At 35.3% G+C, this 19,407-nt stretch overlaps 2 protein-coding genes across 2 annotated transcripts in view; one reads left to right on the forward strand and one right to left on the reverse strand.

Moving 5' to 3' along the window:
* The window catches only part of LOC106138039 (uncharacterized), a 65,046-nt gene extending 58,064 nt beyond the window's left edge, over positions 1 to 6,982 (forward strand). Inside the window, exons 5-8 of the mRNA XM_013339021.2 lie at positions 172 to 275; positions 2,058 to 2,165; positions 3,944 to 4,045; positions 4,304 to 6,982. Of these exons, the coding sequence (XP_013194475.1) occupies positions 172 to 275; positions 2,058 to 2,165; positions 3,944 to 4,045; positions 4,304 to 4,439 (450 nt within the window). The 3' untranslated portion in view covers positions 4,440 to 6,982. The remainder of the gene's footprint in view (positions 1 to 171; positions 276 to 2,057; positions 2,166 to 3,943; positions 4,046 to 4,303) is intronic.
* Positions 6,983 to 11,267: 4,285 nt separating this feature from the next.
* LOC106138037 (uncharacterized) overlaps positions 11,268 to 19,407 on the reverse strand; it is an 83,504-nt gene continuing 75,364 nt past the window's right edge. Inside the window, exons 19-26 of the mRNA XM_060951643.1 lie at positions 19,014 to 19,115; positions 18,411 to 18,559; positions 17,966 to 18,091; positions 17,155 to 17,274; positions 16,305 to 16,400; positions 15,768 to 15,856; positions 14,588 to 14,737; positions 11,268 to 13,582 (exon numbers count right to left, since the gene is read on the reverse strand). Of these exons, the coding sequence (XP_060807626.1) occupies positions 13,425 to 13,582; positions 14,588 to 14,737; positions 15,768 to 15,856; positions 16,305 to 16,400; positions 17,155 to 17,274; positions 17,966 to 18,091; positions 18,411 to 18,559; positions 19,014 to 19,115 (990 nt within the window). The 3' untranslated portion in view covers positions 11,268 to 13,424. The remainder of the gene's footprint in view (positions 13,583 to 14,587; positions 14,738 to 15,767; positions 15,857 to 16,304; positions 16,401 to 17,154; positions 17,275 to 17,965; positions 18,092 to 18,410; positions 18,560 to 19,013; positions 19,116 to 19,407) is intronic.

A 19,407-nucleotide genomic window follows, 5' to 3' on the forward strand; every position in this document is an offset into this window, starting at 1 on the left:
TATACATAAATTATTAATAATTATATGTATATAAGTACTAAACACTATATAATATACGTATATACATATATATACTTGTTGTAAATATTATATACATGTATATAATACATATATATACTCGTATATATATGTAGTACTTTTTAGTTGTACTTATAATAATTTTCTTTGCAGATGTTCGGCATGCTGAATGTACCACACACCTCGGGAAAGATCCTCCGGTACCCAGGGCCTTCCAGACCCAGGCAGACCTTCATGGTGCCTCCGCAGCGGGACAGGTGGGGGGAGACTACCCATTATTTATCTTATTTTATTTATTCTTGCTTTTTATTTAATATTTTTGTAAGCGAAGTAAGCAGGAGTAAGTATCGTAGGAAGTAGAAATCCAAAGTCTCTGCCTACCCCAATGGGAAATAGTCGTGATGGTATGTATGTTGTATTCCTACACAGAGTGTAACGCCACCATAGTCTTAATCTATTTTATTTTATTTTTTATTTTCATTGAGGTCGATCTCCCGGTCGGTGAAAAGGTCTCCCTTTTTGGTACATATTTGCATGTAATTTACAATATACCTATTTAAAAAAAATATTTTAAATTTGTATTTTGAACCAAATAAACAAAACTTGGAGGTCTTCAGGATAAGAGACTCGGGCGATCATTAGGCGATGGCATGGCTACTTAGTCGCCTTTTACGACATCCGTGAGAAGGAGCAAATCACATGTAACAATAGAAAAAAATACAATACAATTCAAATTATCTTAATAAAGTTAATTATGATAAGCTATTAAGATAAGATAAGCTTTAAATATAAATTAACATACTTAAGTGATTATATTATTTTCCATGCTGTAAGAGGGAAAGAGATTGGAATGGCGATCAAACACCTCCCGCCTCCGGTAGCGCATAAAGTCTTCCCACGCAGATTTCAGAAAAAAAAAATTATATTCTGGCAAGAAACAAACTTAATTTAAAGGGTCTTCAAACAGGACCCTCCGGAATTCATAATCTGAATTCCATTTTCGAATTCAAAAAGTATATTTTTTTTAATAAACAATTTTTTTCAAGAGAATGTCGAGATTAAGGCTGTTTTACACGTTACCATAGTTAATATATATTTTTTTATTATTAATTATTCTAAAAAAGGTTGGCGTTGGCTATTTAGTTGTTGATGACCAAAAAATAGACCTCATTTTATTTTATTATGTTATAAATGAGTTATTATTGGTAGGTAGGAGTAGCGTTTTGAAAGTATTATTTACACGAGCAGTAATTCAGGCTTTCTCGAAATTCCCACTGGAATGCAAATGAACAGAATTATTGGTTTATCACAGTTGGAGTTGTGGGCGTTGGTGGTCGAACGGTAAGGTGCAAAGTGCCCGATTAAAATACAAGTAGCTCAAAAAGTCACAGGTTCGAATTCCACCTTGGACATGTACCAATGACTCTTTTCGAAGTAATAAAAAGAATACTAATCGATGCTCTTACGGTGAAGGAAAACATCATGAAGAAACCTGCACCTTCAAGTAACTGGATGTGTAACCATGATCGATCCACGATCAATCTCACCCAATCCACGATCTATGGTCAAAAGTATACCCGGGACTCCTCTCCAGAGTGGTGAGGCGTTTCGCGACAAACATACATCTATGTTACTATAATGCCGTGCCGTGTGGTTCCCGGCACCAATACAAAAAATAATAGGACCACTCCATCTCTTTCCAATGGATGTCGTAAAAGGCGACTAAGGGATAGGCTTACAAACTCGGAATACTTTTTTATAGCAGCTGGGCTAGCAACCTGTCACTAGTTGAATCTCAATTCTATCGTTAAGCCAAATAGCTGAACGTGGCCATTCAGTCTTTTCAAGACTGTCGGCTCTGTCTACCCCGCAAGGGATATAGACGTGATCATATGTATGTATGTTACTATAATAATGTTCTTTTCAGCACTCCAACCGGCGATTTTCATTTATCACTTCAGATAATAGATAAGTGTTAACCAAAATAAACTTAACATTAAAATATTGGAACAAAAAAAAATTAAACTATTCTGTTACAGATTCGAGGCTCTGAAGAAGCTGATCAGACAGGAACACGTGCGTGAGCTGCAGAGGAAGTACGACACCGAGCAGAAACAGGAGCTGAAGGATATAGCCTCGGGACGAAGGTGCATGTCTACAAGTTCTTTATTTTTTACTTCTTTTTGTGTGGTTCTCGGCACATAAGAATAGGACCACTCCATATCTTTACCATAGATGTCGTAAAAGGCGACTAAGGGAAAAGCTAATGAACTCGGGATTGTAGACACAGTATTTAAGTATAACACAATACACACACAATATTTAATATTTTCGTAAAGCAAATTTAGTGAAGGCAACACTCAACTATGCCGAGGTGGTGGTATCCATTCGGAAACACCATATATTTTTCAAGTAAAATAATAGTTACAAATACGTTTAAGTACTTTCGCGTTGTTATATTGTGACCACGGTCGGGGCAACTCCGTCGAAACGTCAGGAAAAAAAGGGTATGTTCGGGTTAATTCCCGTTTGCATACAATATAAATTAATTTTATTTGGTTTTGTTTCAATTTTTTTTTGTTTTCCGTACAACCCCCAACAGTAGATTCAGATGCCTCACCGCTCTTCCTCATATTTTGATCAGCTCCTCTTCTTGATTTACGATTCTTGCACTATTTTATCGTTAAGTGGAGTTTTAAATTGTATACTCATAATAATATTAAGCCTTTATATTCAATATAATAACAACATACATTCGACCTACTCTTTAGGGAGCTAAAACAGAAAATTAAATTACAAAGTACTAGTCAGCAATTTTGAAACACCCAAAACACAAAATCGGCGAAAAACGTAGACACCACAAAACAGTGTAGCCAGCTTAAAAGATTTTCCCCGATTCTGCAAGAACACCCTTTAAGGGCACTCCTCTAAGCGGATGAAAGAAAATTAAAACTGTTTGCAGGTATAATCCGACGTTTTTAAAACGTCAGGGAATTTGTAGAAAATGCCTGCGCTCGACGGAGATTTGTATTGATCGGTTTATCACTGGATTTGTTTGAGGAGATTATTTTCTTGCGCACCGTTTTGATAACGACTGATTACGTTGATGATTTAAATTTTTGTATGAAAATACGACAGAAATAAGTTTCTTGGACGCTTCAAACGGAATTGAATCCGATAAGCGTTATTATTCTTGCGCAGATAAGAGATAAGAAGACGCTTCTATTAGAGCAAGAATATCAAATATTTGTAATATTATTCAATCATAATTAACTTGCTATCGAGATCGTGAAGTTTCCAACTATTATACTTCAATGAGTTTAAAATTAATTCCGTTGTGAAGCCTGCAATAGAGATGAAACTGATATTAATATCTTCAGCCGCACGAAGACAGATATAAAATGGATAGTTGTGGCGCGAAGTTTACTGGTGTAGGATGTAAATTAAATATATCGTAAGTTGAGGATTCGAATTCTATGAGAGTCATAGTATAAATTGACTTTTTAAAACAAGACGTCGTCGTAAACTACGAAGATGTCATATAGGTTTTTCAGTTGAAGTAGGCTTCATTTGGACTTTGCTTGAATTATTTGATTGTTAGAAATGTATACTTATAAACTGTAATGAGCGACAGAGGTCGCAGTATATTAGTTGGTTAAAAAAGTCTAACCAAATTATTTTCAAATTCAAATTCAAACTTTTATTTGCATAATATGAGTACAACAAGGTCTTAAATATTATGTATAACAGATCTTCATATTTACCCTTTCGGATGTTGCAAACATTTTTTATGTATTAGTGCTAATTGATTGACCTACTGACGCTACATTAGTTTGTAAGAATATCGTGGAAAAGTTTGTGGATCGAAGTGTGATAATAGTAACTCAAAATTTCAGGAATAAATGATGTAATGTTGTTGTTCCAGCGATGACTACGTGTATGGCAGCTATGGGGAGCAGGAGCCACGTGGTCTTCAACCACTGCAAGTTGAATACTCTGCCGATGAACCAACTGGCCGACACAGCAAGTGGGCATCTTTTTATCCAAGCTTGTCTCTTGACCTGACCTTTTACTAGGACATTCTCAAAAAGTCTCAAATCACGATAATACAATACATGAAATCATTGATGAACTCAAACTGAACCGAAATTTAGAAAAATAAATAAACAAAGGATTTTATTATTTTGTCATCGTTCATCGTATGGATACTGAGTATTTTAGCTTGTCCATTTCTTAATCTTTATTAAAACATATATATATATAAATATATATATTTTATTTTCAGGAAACCGCCATCAGGCAGTCGCCAAGTGTCCCAGTTCTCTCGTTACTCTGATGTGATGCTGCCGCCGGTTCGCCGCACATTCTACCACCCCTACTTCGACTATGCAGCCCCTGAATACCTCCCCTACGTGTATTGAACTCTCCCTACCCTTCACAAATAAAGGGTACTATGTACAACGTTCTACGAGATTTCGGAAGGAAATAACACCATATCGAAATCATATCTATCGCTTTGCTTGTCCATTGACGAGAGCTTCAGCATAAACTGCAATATTTTTATATTTATTATCCATTTTCTATGTAGATATTCAGTCTTTAATATACCCCCTTGAACATTCGCATTGTATTTTTCGATAGGTTTAAGATTTGTATCTCCTTTAGTCCAAGGGGTACATACTTCCAAATGCGACAATAATACGCATTCGTATACAAATTCGATCAATTACGTAAAGTAGATAACCACCGTCAATTTCCTAAAAGTTAATTCGACAATAAAATTTGAGACAATTCGAAATTCTGACAATAAACTGTATAATTATGTGTGTTTTACAATTGGTGTTTTTTAGAATTTAAGAGCAAATACTTAGAATATTATCTGTTTATGAATAATTACTTAAATTAAAAAAAAATTGGCATTGGCAATTTGTTTCGGTGAGCAGTCGGCCAAGTGTTTCCAGCTTTTCGCTTCGATTTCCACGCTCTCTGACTTTTTAAGATGACAATTTAAAAAATATAGTTTTACTTTTTAACTTTTGACGGGGTGCAGTCCGAGCCCGACGACCTCTGAATCGAAGCGAAGTGTTTCTTCCCTCTCAATTTATTGTGAAATATTTTAGTACTAGATACTTGCTCATTTTTGACGTAGATATAAATAAATGATTTACCATTATTTTTAACTCATTAATATAAACTTATATTAAATAATTTGTAATTAATTCGTGTATTTGTGTATGTTGTACGCAGACTGTTGTATTGAAAATGCAAAATAGTGTCTTTAATAATTTATTTGTTTACTTGACAGTATAATACTGACTTATCCTGTATTGAATAATGCTACATGAATACCTAGGCTGAACTATCTGAATTCTACGTAAACGTAGTAAATTTATCCACAAAATATATACATAATTATTGTTGTGATTAGTCACTAAGTAAATAGATATCATGTAATTATAATCTTCAAAAGCCTTCGAGACGGCTATGTCGGTTTCGGCTGTGTGTGAAGCTCACAAAAATACATTGTGTTTCATGCGAAACACCACGGAAAATTTATTTCACAACCGAAGCTTGACAGATAAATGCTTTAACTACATTTAAATGTTTCATGTTTATGTAATAGTTAATTGTAAATTAGCGTTTGGCGCGCCTCGCGCGGCTTATTATTGTGTACTAATGGATCTTAGACGTAGGATTGGGGACAGCCTGTTGTGGTAGGGTTTCAAGGCGGGAAGATATCGAAACATTAGTAAATGAATCGGCAATATAACAAACATACCTTTTAGTATTATAAAAACAATGAACATTGTTTTAAAGAAAATAGTCGTCAATCTCCTCGATAAAGTTACAAAGAAGTTTCGAAACTTCATAAGGTTATTATTATCCAATCCAGCCAGCTACAATGTTTACGAACAAATATTTACTTAATATGAATGGATTCGCACTGAAAGTGAAGGCTGTAATTCTAAGAAAGTTGTTACCTATTTGTGTACTATACATATTTATTATTATATTTAATCAACTATCGACTTAATAAGTATCGACGCAAAAGTCGACATAACCTCACAGACTATAAAATTTGGCTTTAAAATTATATAAACACATGTATTATGGCTTTATGCGAGTCAATGATCATTAATCTCTATTTATTATATTATAAACGGACAATTGTAGAACATGTCCTATCCTAAATGTTGCGCATTAGCGAGATATCTATACATATTTTTATTTATATATAATTTTCTAACAATATTATGTAGAATTTTACAAATTATTTTCATTGTCTTTTGAAAATGTCATTGATAGTTAGGTAGTTAGTGGATAAAACATTGAGTAGTGTTTATTGAAAGCGTATTGCAATTTAAATAGGTGTTTAATGAAATATGAATCATTTCTGTAAGTGTAGAATTCGTAGTTACATATCTATACGATCATGAAGGTTACAATGCAAACATATAATTAACCATATCAGTATTATTATTAATAGAAGTATTTTAATAATTACTAATAACCATCTGAAATATCTCAATAATAATATTTTCCCCAGAATTTAGTAAGTGATAAAATAGCAACACAGATTCCATATTTTTAAATAATCACATTCAAATTTTAAATTAGAATCCAGCCATTAACTTTTTAAATAGGTACCAAGTATTTTATCGCCTGCCAGGTAAAGACTCATTCATACCAGCCAATTGGTAGCAATACCTTCGTGAAGGAAAAAAAAACATTGGTGAAAATTATTGGATGGTATAAGACAATAAGAAAATATAATGTAGCTACTAAAATGGACGTACGTATTAACAGCGCGGCCATTTGACAATAATTATATCTAATGACAATAAATTTTGTGTCAGACTATTTGCGATCTTATGTATTAGGAGATGAAGTTCTCTTAGACCGCGCATATTTTTAAAATAGTTTTACAAATAACCTAATAATAATTAATGTTTTAAAATGTATATTAATTGGTGTTTTTTTTTTGACAAATAAAGATAGTTACTTACTCCTGAGCAGACTTAGTTATTGTTATTCATAATCTTCCTTAGGCTAAGTTTACACTGCCTTCTGTTAAACTATTGAGAAAATGTTTGGTAAATAAGAAAAAAAACAACAACAAAAAATTTACTAAAAATAGTGTAAATCAAAACCATAAGGTATTATTGCTGTAAGCATCAAGTTCAAACATACATACAAACACGTCTTTATCCCTTACGGGGTAGACAGAGCCAATGCTCGGTGGTTGCTCGGCCATCGCCTAAAAGTAGAATCCCAAGTTTATTAGCCTATCCCTTAGTCGCCTATTACGACATCCATGAGATCAATTTGTACTTGTGCTTTTCCTCAATCATCATCCTTCTAACCTTAGTTTGTGACGTCGTGCCGCTACGGTCTTCACCGCCCAGAATCCTATATATTCCTTCCTTCGTCTTTGGTCTACTTCAACGCTCACCGAGTAGTTCTCTATCCTCAAGCGGCTACTTGCTGGATCTCGTGTCTATAGCTAAGCCCACGCCCTTTTAAAAATTGTTAAACTAGTCCCAATAAAGGTTGTTGTTATTCTATATATTTTATATTACCTCTCATCACTCATACTTGCGACGTGGTACCACGTCACAAGTTCCAGCTCTCGTGAAGCACGATCCTTAAGTGGTTTTAACACGAAGCAATTACCGTCTGACCTATGAAAATTTAGAGGGAACCTGACCCATATTGTGTAAAGGCTATATCCAGTTGCCTGAATGTGCAGGGTACTTATGTTTTACCTCACCTTAAGAACATCGGTCAGCACTCAAACTAATGTACACAACCTCAGGAGAACCCTCAGAGTCATTGGTACAAGTCGAGGTGTGATTTAAAATGTCAGCAGTCAGACCACTGGTGTTCTTTGCCAGAAAGCGACCATTGAAAACTTGGAACATCAAAAATTAGTAAAAATTTTAACTTCTGAGTGAGTTCTTTTAGAAAGTTATTGTCACTCAGATCATGGTTCCACACGGTCATATTCATTCGGCTGAATGCGTAGGTTCAAGACGTGTACGAAAAACTGATTACTTATCGAATCGTTAAGCTTTTACGAGGAGTTTGCAGTGATCTCCAATAATATCATAAATGCGAAAATAAGTATATATGTTTGTTGTCTCTTCACGCTTTTTTATTATTAAGTTCCCGTGGTATTTGCAAAAACCTGTATTCTTTTACAGGTGGCGCTAAGTTCGCGCGTTTAGATATAAGTCTCAGGTTGCTAGTCTATGGCCTACAAGAAGAATCCCAAGCTTATAAGCCAATCCTTTAGTCGATTTTTATTACATCCATGGGAAAGATATGGAGTGATTCTATTCTTTTTTTACATTTGTGCCGGAAATCACACGGCAAGTGCATTATAATAATAGCTGTTGTATAGCCAATGAGTAGCGAGTCACCATCTGCCTAATCAAAACTACGTGAGAGATTTTCAAGGCAGATGTCCGTATCTCACTCCATAGTCCAGTAATCAAATCCACTAGCATCCCATCCGTATGACCCAGACCAAGTTAATCCCTCCCTGGCCTGATAGGCAGCCGTGGACGGCTGTCCGTTGGTGTATCCCAATGATTCATCATGGGACAGATCTCAATAGCTGCAGCCATCTCACTTTAGAACAAAAGGTACCAAAGGGCCTCTTCGTGTTGGCTTCGGCCCCATGAACGCCTCCCATATGACCGGGACTCTATGGGCCCGTGCACATTTTACATGTTGGTACATGTACCAACATAGTAATGCCTCAGATTACATATAATGTATGTAATCTCTGTGTCCTTTGAGTCGCGCTACGAAGAATCGTTTATAATAAACACGATGCCACATCGCGATTCCGAAAGATTTGGAATAAGATTATTATAAAACAGTAGATTTATACTAACCATTCCAGTAAGTGATGCTGTAGTTATTCTCGTTCTTGCTAGGTACTTAAAGACGACTAAAGAGAACTATTTAACTACAAAAGAGTCATGTACTGTCTCTGTAAGTACTTACATACGTATATTTATTGTATTTATATTTATGTAAGTTTCAAGAAACATCTATTTGTACGTCGATTATTAGTAGGTAGCTATTCTCTTAAAATTCTCTGACTACCCCGCAGCCAATTCTCTCTCACGAAATGTCCTTGTGGTTGCCTGGAAGAAATTGCAGAAGATGATGTGCTTCTATTCCCCTTGTCGCCTTCTACGACATCCATAGGTAAAAGTTGTCTTCTAAGGTGGCGAAAACCACACGATGCTCGTTAATACTATGAGCTTGCTCAATTTGTTTTGTTTGTTCATATGTAGGTAAGATTTATTTACTAAATGACCTGGCCATGGCAAGCGAATCCTTCACTTTGTGACTTTCGTAATATTATTTGTTTCCAAACAAATTAAGTCACGAAAGAGTCTAAAGAATAAGTGTAAGGGTGGAATCACAGCGAGAGAGCTAAGCGATGTTTTTGGAGGCCTATGTGTTAAGATTTTTTTAAACATATCGAACATATTGAGGAAGCATTAAATGAAGTTCGAAACTTGTGTTATTTTTTGAGTTGTTTATTAACCTTTAATAATAATTGACTTAACGACTAAGGGATAGGCTTATAAACTTGGGATTCCCCTTTTAGGCGATAGGCCAGCAACCTGTCACTTGAATCTCATAACAGCTGAACGTGGCCTATTAGTCTTGGTTGGCTATGTATTCCCTCAAGGGATATATAGACGTGATTATATGTATGTATGTATAAGATTAACTTAATATTTGTACGGAAATAGTACTGTACTGTTTACAGAAAACAAGCTAGCGTATTTGATGGCGTGGCGAGTGCCGTCAGTGTAAATTGCATCAGTCGACCTTGCCTACCGGGCAGTGTATTCTCTCGATACTCGTATCATAATATACTATAGGTACTTATATAATAATATCACATATTTTTTTATTTCGACGAATTACACAGATTGAGTTAGCCTCGAAATATGTTCCAACTTGTGTGACGAGTTACTGACTCAACGATATTATACTTTATAATAAATACTTATTTAGATAAACATCCAAGACCCAGGACAATTAGAGTAAGTTCGTTTTCCATCATGTCCTAGCCGGGATTCGAGCACGGAACCTCCGGGGTCATAGACAAACGTACTACCGATGCGCCATAGAATCATTAACACATGTTAATCAGATAATTATTATGTACATGTGTTACAGTATGTATTGGATGATTGAAATAAAGTTGTAAAAATCCGTTATTGAGTTATGCTTCGGTCTCACCTTTATATACGTGGTTCAGAACTTCAGATACACATACAGAACCCATAAGGTCTTTAAATGCTATAAAACGGACAGAGTGGAATGGAAAATATCGGAAAGCGAATTATCAGCCAAAAATAATCTATAACGGCTGAAGGTGCAACTGGGAATATGCAAAGATGTGAATAAGAGATAAATATGTGAGCTAAGCTCCCTATAAGACTTTTACACACTTAGATCGTAGTAAGTAGTCGTAATTTATAACGGAATTAAATAATTTTTTATTTAATAACTTTATCCACAAATAAACATATCTTAGCATTTATTGGAGTGCATGGTTTACGCTTAAATATATAAACTGGCAAACTCGTAAGCCATATAAAGTTAGTTATAAATTCTGATTTCATACCAATTAGGGAAGTTTCTTAACTCCTTGAACAATTTTCAGAAAAAGTCTCGGATAAACGGGAAGTAACACAGGGTGGCAACCCTAAATTTCATAGTGTGGCGCAATACCAGGGAAGTTTGTTGCTCAAGAAATTACTACATCAGGGGATGTCTTAATACTGGTTTAATGGCTTCACTGAACTTCAAATCAAGGTTTTACAATACTTGAAATTTGATTATCATAGCATTAGCGTTTATAAGGGATAGGCTTATAACTTGGGATTCTTTTTTAAGGTGATGGGCTAGCAACTTCACTATTTGAATCTCAACTATCATTTAGCCAAACATAACGTTGGTAGAAGGTTGTTTTTACGTTCCATTACGCTTTCTCATGTTATTTATATGTCTTTGGCCAGCGTCATGTTCCTGGTGTCTCAAAGATGCGAAGAGTTCGGGTTTTGACCATGACGATGATAGTTGACTTTTTGTTTATCTGCTCAGTCTTTTTGTTTATCTCAGTAATACATTTTTTACGGGATTTTAGTGTATGAATTGGGTGTGTAATAATAAAATAACAAATCTTGGATATTCTCGTTTAATTCCTAGAACTCATGAGGTAAACAACACTATACTATTTCAGTAAATACCAATTGTTGTCAGGACAAACGCCTACATTGTATCCAGCCCTTAATTTGCACATCACTTCCCTAAACTAAGCTAATTAAGCTATTATCGCTTTTAATTGCAGCTTATAAACAAATTTTAAAGTTGCATGCATAGACGTATGTTCGCGCAGCTTGACAAAGCTTAGCTTCGAGTGTGATATTTAATTATTTTTTTGTACGAGTACACTTAATTTTATAAAAATGTTATCAACACTCCATTTATCAGTGAGATATTAATTTATGACAACTAAAATTAAAGCTACGTGCACTAAATATAAATACGCGATTAAATTAAAAAAATTGTTTGTGAAAGATGAAAAACTTAAAAGAGAGAAAATAAATGTTGTACATAAAATTAGATAACAAAACAAAGGAGTAACAACCAATATTGAAGTATTTTTATTGCAATATTCGATTTCCTTGGGAACACTTAATTATATGACACGATATTTTCTTAAAAATTGTCAATTGGAAAAATACGAAAAAAATGCATTTTTTTAATAAAATGAAACATTGAACGAAAAAGGTTACAAGTTGAAGTTATTCAGACTTCAATCTTCGTGACTAACAATATGGCACGGGCTATATTTTGGAAGAATAATATGAAGAAATACTACATTTCCTTTGTTTGTGGCTTAATATAATAAATGAAAAACATTGAAAAGTAAAATACAGAAAAAAATTATGACAGTTTTTGAACGTCCATGCGTAGTACAGTCACAGAGAGAAGTGCATTAATTTTTTTCTTATAAAAAATAATCTCCGGTATAGTTTCTGTGACTGTCACATAGAAATGTTTTACAGATAATAGGAACAACGGGATAGTCCTTATTCTATTAAAATACTGATACAAGCTAGGAATAGGGTACACTGTTTTGGTCAATAAAAAACAAAAATGATCAATGATCACTTTCTAAAACTAATGGGTCGGCTCGAGTCGGACGCCGGGAATAACAAAGGAATGCAAGGTTATAAGGATACAGCTAATACTGTTTCAAAGGATAATTTAGTATTAAAAGTTAACATGGCATTTATATGGCTACCTCATGAATCACAAACGTTAGCACTCAAATACCTGTACAGTGTCCAATTGAGATTTTTATACAATACTTTTACCAATATCCAATTAACAATTATACTTTTATTAACATAGACTTTATATATAATAAATCTAATCTTATTTACAATGTTTTTGTTCATAGAATTGACGTTTTTAAATAGTTTTTTTTTAATAGTAATATTGTTTGTTTGTCGTCATGCAAATTTTGAGATATTTTCTGATAGGTTTACTGAGGTCTGATTACCTGAGTGCTGAAATGTCTGGCTGCCTATCAGAAATTATCGCAAACCAATGCATATTGTCATGTAATTTAATTTTCCAGGCACAAAATGGTTTTCCTATCCCAATTATTGCCTTCTTTTTTATTTACGAAGTCTAAATTAATAATACTATTCGTAAAAATGTCTTTTCTCACGGTGAAGTAATAAATATAAATATTTTATATAACTACATCTACGATTGGTCGGGATTAAGGTAATACACACGTTTACATTTAACATGCAACTCGCAATTAAATTCTTTTGTTCGTCCAACACTATCTATATTAATATAAATCATAATTCTACATAATTTGTAAGCAAAACACATTCGTTTTTAAACATTATTTTCATGCATAAAATTTCAAAAGTCAACATTGTTTTGGCACAATTCTTGCCACTCGAATCGACTAATAAATTCAATTTATTGCCATAGACGCCTCACACAATTTGTAATATCATAAATTGTTTTGTCCGTCATTTTGCATATAAGGCACAATATTGAGGGACACCAAATCTTAATTCAAGTCTTAAATTGTTTAGTTTCATTTAATTTCTGTAAGGCTAATTCTTACTTAGCGATTCAATTACAAATCACACAGTGTAACTCATTCGAAATTGAATCTTGAAGTTAAATCATAAAATACCATTTATAATATTTTTTTACTTAATGATTCAGTCACGAATCGCTCCTTGTGACTTGAAATTGAATCGTGAAATTAAACAAACACCTTTATCGTTTCTACAGTAAATACTATATACAAAGGTTATATACAGAGTGGGTCAGTTGGTAGCACTGGTGGAGGGCCCCAGGTTCGCTTCCTGGTGCTTGTACTTGTGGGAGGTCATCTGGGAGAGCCCTAGGACTGCGGAGCCGCACTGGAGACAGTGGTAGTGGGTTTGTTTCTTGCTGTGGATGCATTGAGGTTCGTAGCCACAACCTGACAAAGAAAATATTAATTTTTAATTTTTTTATTGTCAAAATGAAATTAATAAAGTATATTACTTTAACTTTAATATGTAAAAATATCTAAGTTTAATTATAAAAAAATAAATAAATAACTCATTTTAAGTCCCGTGTAGTTGTACGGCAAGTTAGATTTAAACTAAAATCTATTCGTGGTGTCGTAAAAGTGGACTGGGAAAAAGCATTTGCACCTAATAGAACCATGATTCGTAGTTGGTTATGTGACAGACTTAACATGACCATGGAGTTTTATGCTGGGAGTTAAATTTTAATTATATTACTTATGGCGGACACTCAGTTTCTTGACAGGATAGAGTGCAGCTTCTGATAGTCTTTAGACAGGGCTCTAGTAATGATGTCCCTTCTATCAACCTCTGCCAACCCTCCAAGTAAAAGATCCTAATCATGAGAGTAGTGCATTGGTTTCGCTTTTTTGTCATGACCTTTAAGTTTATGTCTTAAAGTATGCTTTTGAAGTTCCAGGGTTAAATCCTTAGTCAGGTCACAAACTGTTTCTGATTGGCCGTGGCTAGTTTAATCTATGTGGTTTGGTCTATACAATCATTTATATCAACGATGAATGGTCTGAAAACTGAGCCGCGGACTGGGCAAAAGTATAGAGACAAAATGTAGGTGCCGTGTGGTTCCCGGCACCAATACAAAAATTACCACTCCATCTCTTTCCCATGGATGTCGTGAAAGGCGACTAAGGGATAGGCTTACAAACTTGGGATTCTTTTTTTAGAGGATGGGCTAGCAACCTGTCACTATTTGAATCCCAATTCTATCATTAAGTCAAATAGCTGAACGTGGCCATTCAGTCTTTTCAAGACTGTTGGCTCTGTCTACCCCGCAAGGGATATAGACGTGACCACATGTATGTATGTATGTACAAAATGTAGGAAGGCCGACCCCAGGCCTCGAAGAGCTGTGGTGCAAATGGAAATGCGCAGAGGTGATAAAGATTATTTATACCAACCTTTACTGGGAGGGAACTTCTCGAAGCCAGCAGCCTGGATGGTGTCCAGTTTCTGATGCTGCCGACGATGGGCCACCACCTTGTTGGTGTCGGTGCAGACGAAGTCGCACTTCAGGCAGTGGAAGTGAGATGCCTTGTTTTGGCCTGTGCCTGATGAGGAAATATCATTATTTACTTATGGTAATTTTGTCAACCTGTGTTCGTTAGAGAATAATGTGATAGTATTAACAAAACCTAGGCAAAATATTATAAATTTTTTTTCTCTGAATTTTTTACACCAAAGATAAGTCAGAATTAAATATTATTTTAGTATGTTTATTCTTAGAAAGTTAAAACGCTACAAATGATAGAAATGACATACATACATATATATGGTCACGTCTATATCCCTTGAGGGGTAAACAGAGACAACAGAAAGAATTGTGATTCAAATAGTGACAGGTCATTTTTCATAGAAATGACCTATGAAACTAACGTAACGTACTTATCACTCTTCTACTTAGGCACACTTATGTTGTATCTCAGTTTTAGAAATAATCTAACAACTTATACAGAATAGATTAATTTCCAAAATTGGAAACGAGGTATCACTTATTGACGTCACATCATTTAAATATATATATTTCGTATGTGTAGAAGAAGCGGCGGAATAAACTACACTGCAGCATTTTCACCAGACGTCAATTTACAAATATAGATTTTGACGGCCTCTGTGGCTCAGCGGTAGTACGCTTGTCTGTGACACCGGAGGTCCCGGGTTCGAATCCCGGTCAAGGCATGATGAGAAAAGAACTTTTTCTGATTGTCCTGGGTCTTGGATGTTTATCTATATAAGTATTTATTATAAAATATAGTATCGTTGAGTTAGTATCTCGTAACACAAGTTTCGAACTTACTTCGAGGCTAACTCAATCAGTGTAATTTGTCCCGTATATATTTATTTATTTTATTTATTTCTTAAATCTCAAACGTAGACGAATGTACATTACATAAAAATAAAAAATTAATTACTAATCCGAAACTACTGGTTATAGAAAGCTGAAATTTGACATATATGGAAAGAAAGGAGTGGGAGATGGGAAGAAATTATCTCGTGGGAGAGGGACAACAGAGGGTATTTTGCGCATATCAAGGCTTTAATAAGTTAAGAGTAAAAAAAACAACATACTGTGATATTTACCGAATGTGGAGGCGTGCGGGCACTCGGGCCGCTGGCAGTACACGTTGGCTCGGTACTGCTGGAAGTCGCCGCCCATCAGGGTGTCCAGTCTGAAACGAACATTAATTATATTTAAAAATATTAAAAAAAAAATTTTTTTAATTTTTTTTTAAATATTAAAAAAAATTGTATCAAAGAGATTTAAAATATTAGAACAAAAATAAATGAGAAATCGGGTTAGGATTAAAAAAAAATATTATAACGATTTTCGTTGCTATTAATTTGCCAAATATTGCGGTGCTTTATTGAAAGATGACGTCACCTGTTGCGCATTCACATTTTATTCATTTTAGGGACATACATTAAATGCTATAAAAAAAATCTTTTTTTTTTACGGAAAATTATTTTCTTTGTTTTGCTTTTGCAGGTGACTGTACAGTACATATTCCTCATACAAATGTACAGATTATTTCAAACACTAAATAGAAGACTTGATCTATCATTTTATGTGATCTTTTTTTTTCACTTCTTAAGAGGATATTGCATGTAAAGTCTTACCTTTCATGCCTGGCTGTGTGTTGTACGAATCTCGTCTTGTCGCAGAATGAGTAGCCGCAGTCTTTGCGAGTGCAATGGAAGTGGGTTTGATGCTCCCTGTAATATATATATATATAATATATTATTTTTGTCAGAAGTAAATAAATTTCGATTATTTGTGAAAAAAAAATTAGTCAAGAAGTCAGTTCACAAGTTTGATCCTCAAAAAATTGTGATTGATTTTTGTAATCCAATATATATGCTAACAGTTTAAGAAATCTGAATTATTGGATTTCCGTAATGTGTGCTAAGCAGTGTTATTGGCTCTCCCACTTATCTTCGCTACAATCTTGAACATCGTGATCTGTTCTACATTTGATAGACGATTGAAAGCAGCGCCATCTATGGTCTCATATCTTCTGATTGTTGAGTTTAGAACCTCGTAAGTCCTCTTAATGTGTCTCTAATATTAATAACTAGCTTCCCCCCCCCCCGACTCCGTGGTCCTCTCCTCACCCTTAACTTTTAACGTGCCTCCAAAGCCAAGATTATTATTTCTGCTTCTTTTGAAAGTTTCTGAAAGATTAAAAATTCCTGCATAGCAACCTGTCACTATTTGGATCGCAATTCCATCAAGAAGCCATACAGCTGAGCGAGGCCTTTCAGTCTTTTCAAGACTGTTAGTTCTGTCTACCCCACAAGGGATATAGACGTGATTATATATGTGTGTACGTATGTGGCGGCAAACCGAAGTTTATAAACCTACTAGATCTTCAACATATTTTTTTATAGTTATTTCAAGTTTTTGCTGGTTATTAGTCCCGTCCCGAAGTATATGTATGTATCCGTGTAACAATAGCAGGGCAGTGACCTGTAGCCGCAGTGCTGGTAGGCGCAGTCCTCGTTGAAGCGGAAGCGCAGGTAGCCGTCGGGGATGGGCTCGTCCTTGAGCACGCGCATGTGCGGCGCGCGCGCACCCCCCGCCCGCCGCCTGCCGACATTACTATTGTTTTATAAACAAATATACATTTAGTTACTTTATTTTTAGTATTTACAAATAATACAGGTTTAAACGCGCACGTAACGCAACTTCCAAGATAAAGTTATCTTGGACGTTTCGAATCATATCACAATGAGCGACCAAGTTTGCTCGGCGACATTAAGGTGTAATGTATAATGTAATGCATGGTAAGTACGTCAAATACCTATATTAATTATATAAAGTTTAATGCAACGCGAAAGAAAGAAGAAAGAAGACCAATAGCCATACATACATATAGTAACTTACTATAATAAAAATAGATAACAAAAAAAATACATACACATATGTTGCTATGGCATAAGATTAAAAACCTGATTCTGAATTAAATAGATTAAGTACTTATTTGATTCAAAACCTTGTCGATTGTGTTATGTTTTTGAGAATTATATGAAATGCAAACATGCAACATAATATTTGGTAGATTCTACCCGTTTCAGCGGCACAGAATTTTAAAGAAAGTCTTTAAACCCTGGGCCCTTTCCCAAAATCAAGAAAAAGCACCAAGAGAAACTTGATAGCATAACAATTTCTGACAAAATCACTCCTCTCTCCATGTATCAAAACATATCTAGCTGTTATAAAAGCATACTCTTGTAGTGGAGACAAAACTATGGTTACAAATTATAGAGGTGAATCTTACGTCTTAGCCAACATCTCAGCCTCCTTGTCCAACCCTGGAGGTAGACCGTGACCCTGCAGCAGGCTCTGTTCTAGAAGCAGCTCAGGCGGATACAGCATCGCCGGGTACAGGGGGAACGGAGACCCTCTGAAAATAAACTTAAATATTACATAGTGCTCTTAAGTTTATACGTAAATTACCTGATGCTCGCGATTTCGTTTGCCGTAAAAGTTCTCTGAAAATGCTGGGTTTCTGTATTGCTCTTAAATAAGCCTTAATTAATAATGTGCAATATGTGCATTATGGGGGAGAATTTTCCGTACACCAGTTTCAAGCCTAACTCATCTAAAAAACCGCATTCAGTAAACACACCGATAGACAGACAAACAACCAGAAAGACATAATTCTAAAAATAAAACGCGATGTCAGCACTTGGATGATCGCTATACATTCATCAAATACTCACCCCTGTGAAAATAGAGCCACTTGAGCCAATCCAGGCAAACCGGCGAGAGAAGCCGTGTATTGCTGCTGCATCTTCAGCTGCTCCTGAAGACTGCCCTTGCGGCCACCAGCGAGGTATTGCTGGAGAAGGAGGCTTTGAACTGCTTGAACCTGAAAATAAAGTAACGGATATGATATACCAAAGAGCAAATATAGGATTTTTCAGTCACTCGTCTTCTTCTGATGTGAATTCTGGTTGCATCCTTCTTGTGGTATCTGGATTTAGGTCTATGATAAGTACTCTTTAAGAAAGTCCTGAGGAGTCGCCTATGACCGCAATCCAGGAGTTGGTAAGTTGGATAATTAAACTAACCTACTCTCGACTGACTTCTGTAATTGTAATAACAAGACGATCAACCAAGCTTGGGTCATGATTGTTACCCAAGATTAATGTGCTTTGTACCCTTATATTACCAAGAGAGAGAAAGAGAGAGAGAGAGAGTACATTATTCTAAAGTCAAGAAAACCACGTGAAACAGACTAGAAATTTTCCAAGTATAGCTTTCCATTAACTCCAAGTTACGAAACTGCTATGAAAATGTACAAATTTTACATTTGACAGTACCTGTTCAGCAGGATTGGGCGGCCTCTGGCTGGGCTCTGGCTGGCTGGCGGCGGCGGTGGATGGCAGGATGGAGATCTCAGGGTACTCCCGTTCCAACGTCTCCTGTCACGAAACAAGCTCATTGTACTGTCTGTATCTTTTTTATAGAATCAAGTGAATATTTAGGCAATCATTGTTACATATCTCAGTTCCATCACTAAGCCATATAACTGAACGTTTTCAGACGGTATGCTTTAACTGAGGTCTACCCCGTGACGGACATGGGAAGGCGTACAAAAAATTCTTTTATCCTATAAATATGAAGCTAACAGGATGAATCACAAATTCGTAATGATGAAAGAAAGATTAAGTAGAACGAGGCCGGATTTGCATAAAATACCGAGTATAACAAAAT

Source organism: Amyelois transitella, chromosome 25, assembly GCF_032362555.1.
Source record: "Amyelois transitella isolate CPQ chromosome 25, ilAmyTran1.1, whole genome shotgun sequence".
NCBI classification, from domain to species: domain Eukaryota; kingdom Metazoa; phylum Arthropoda; class Insecta; order Lepidoptera; family Pyralidae; genus Amyelois; species Amyelois transitella.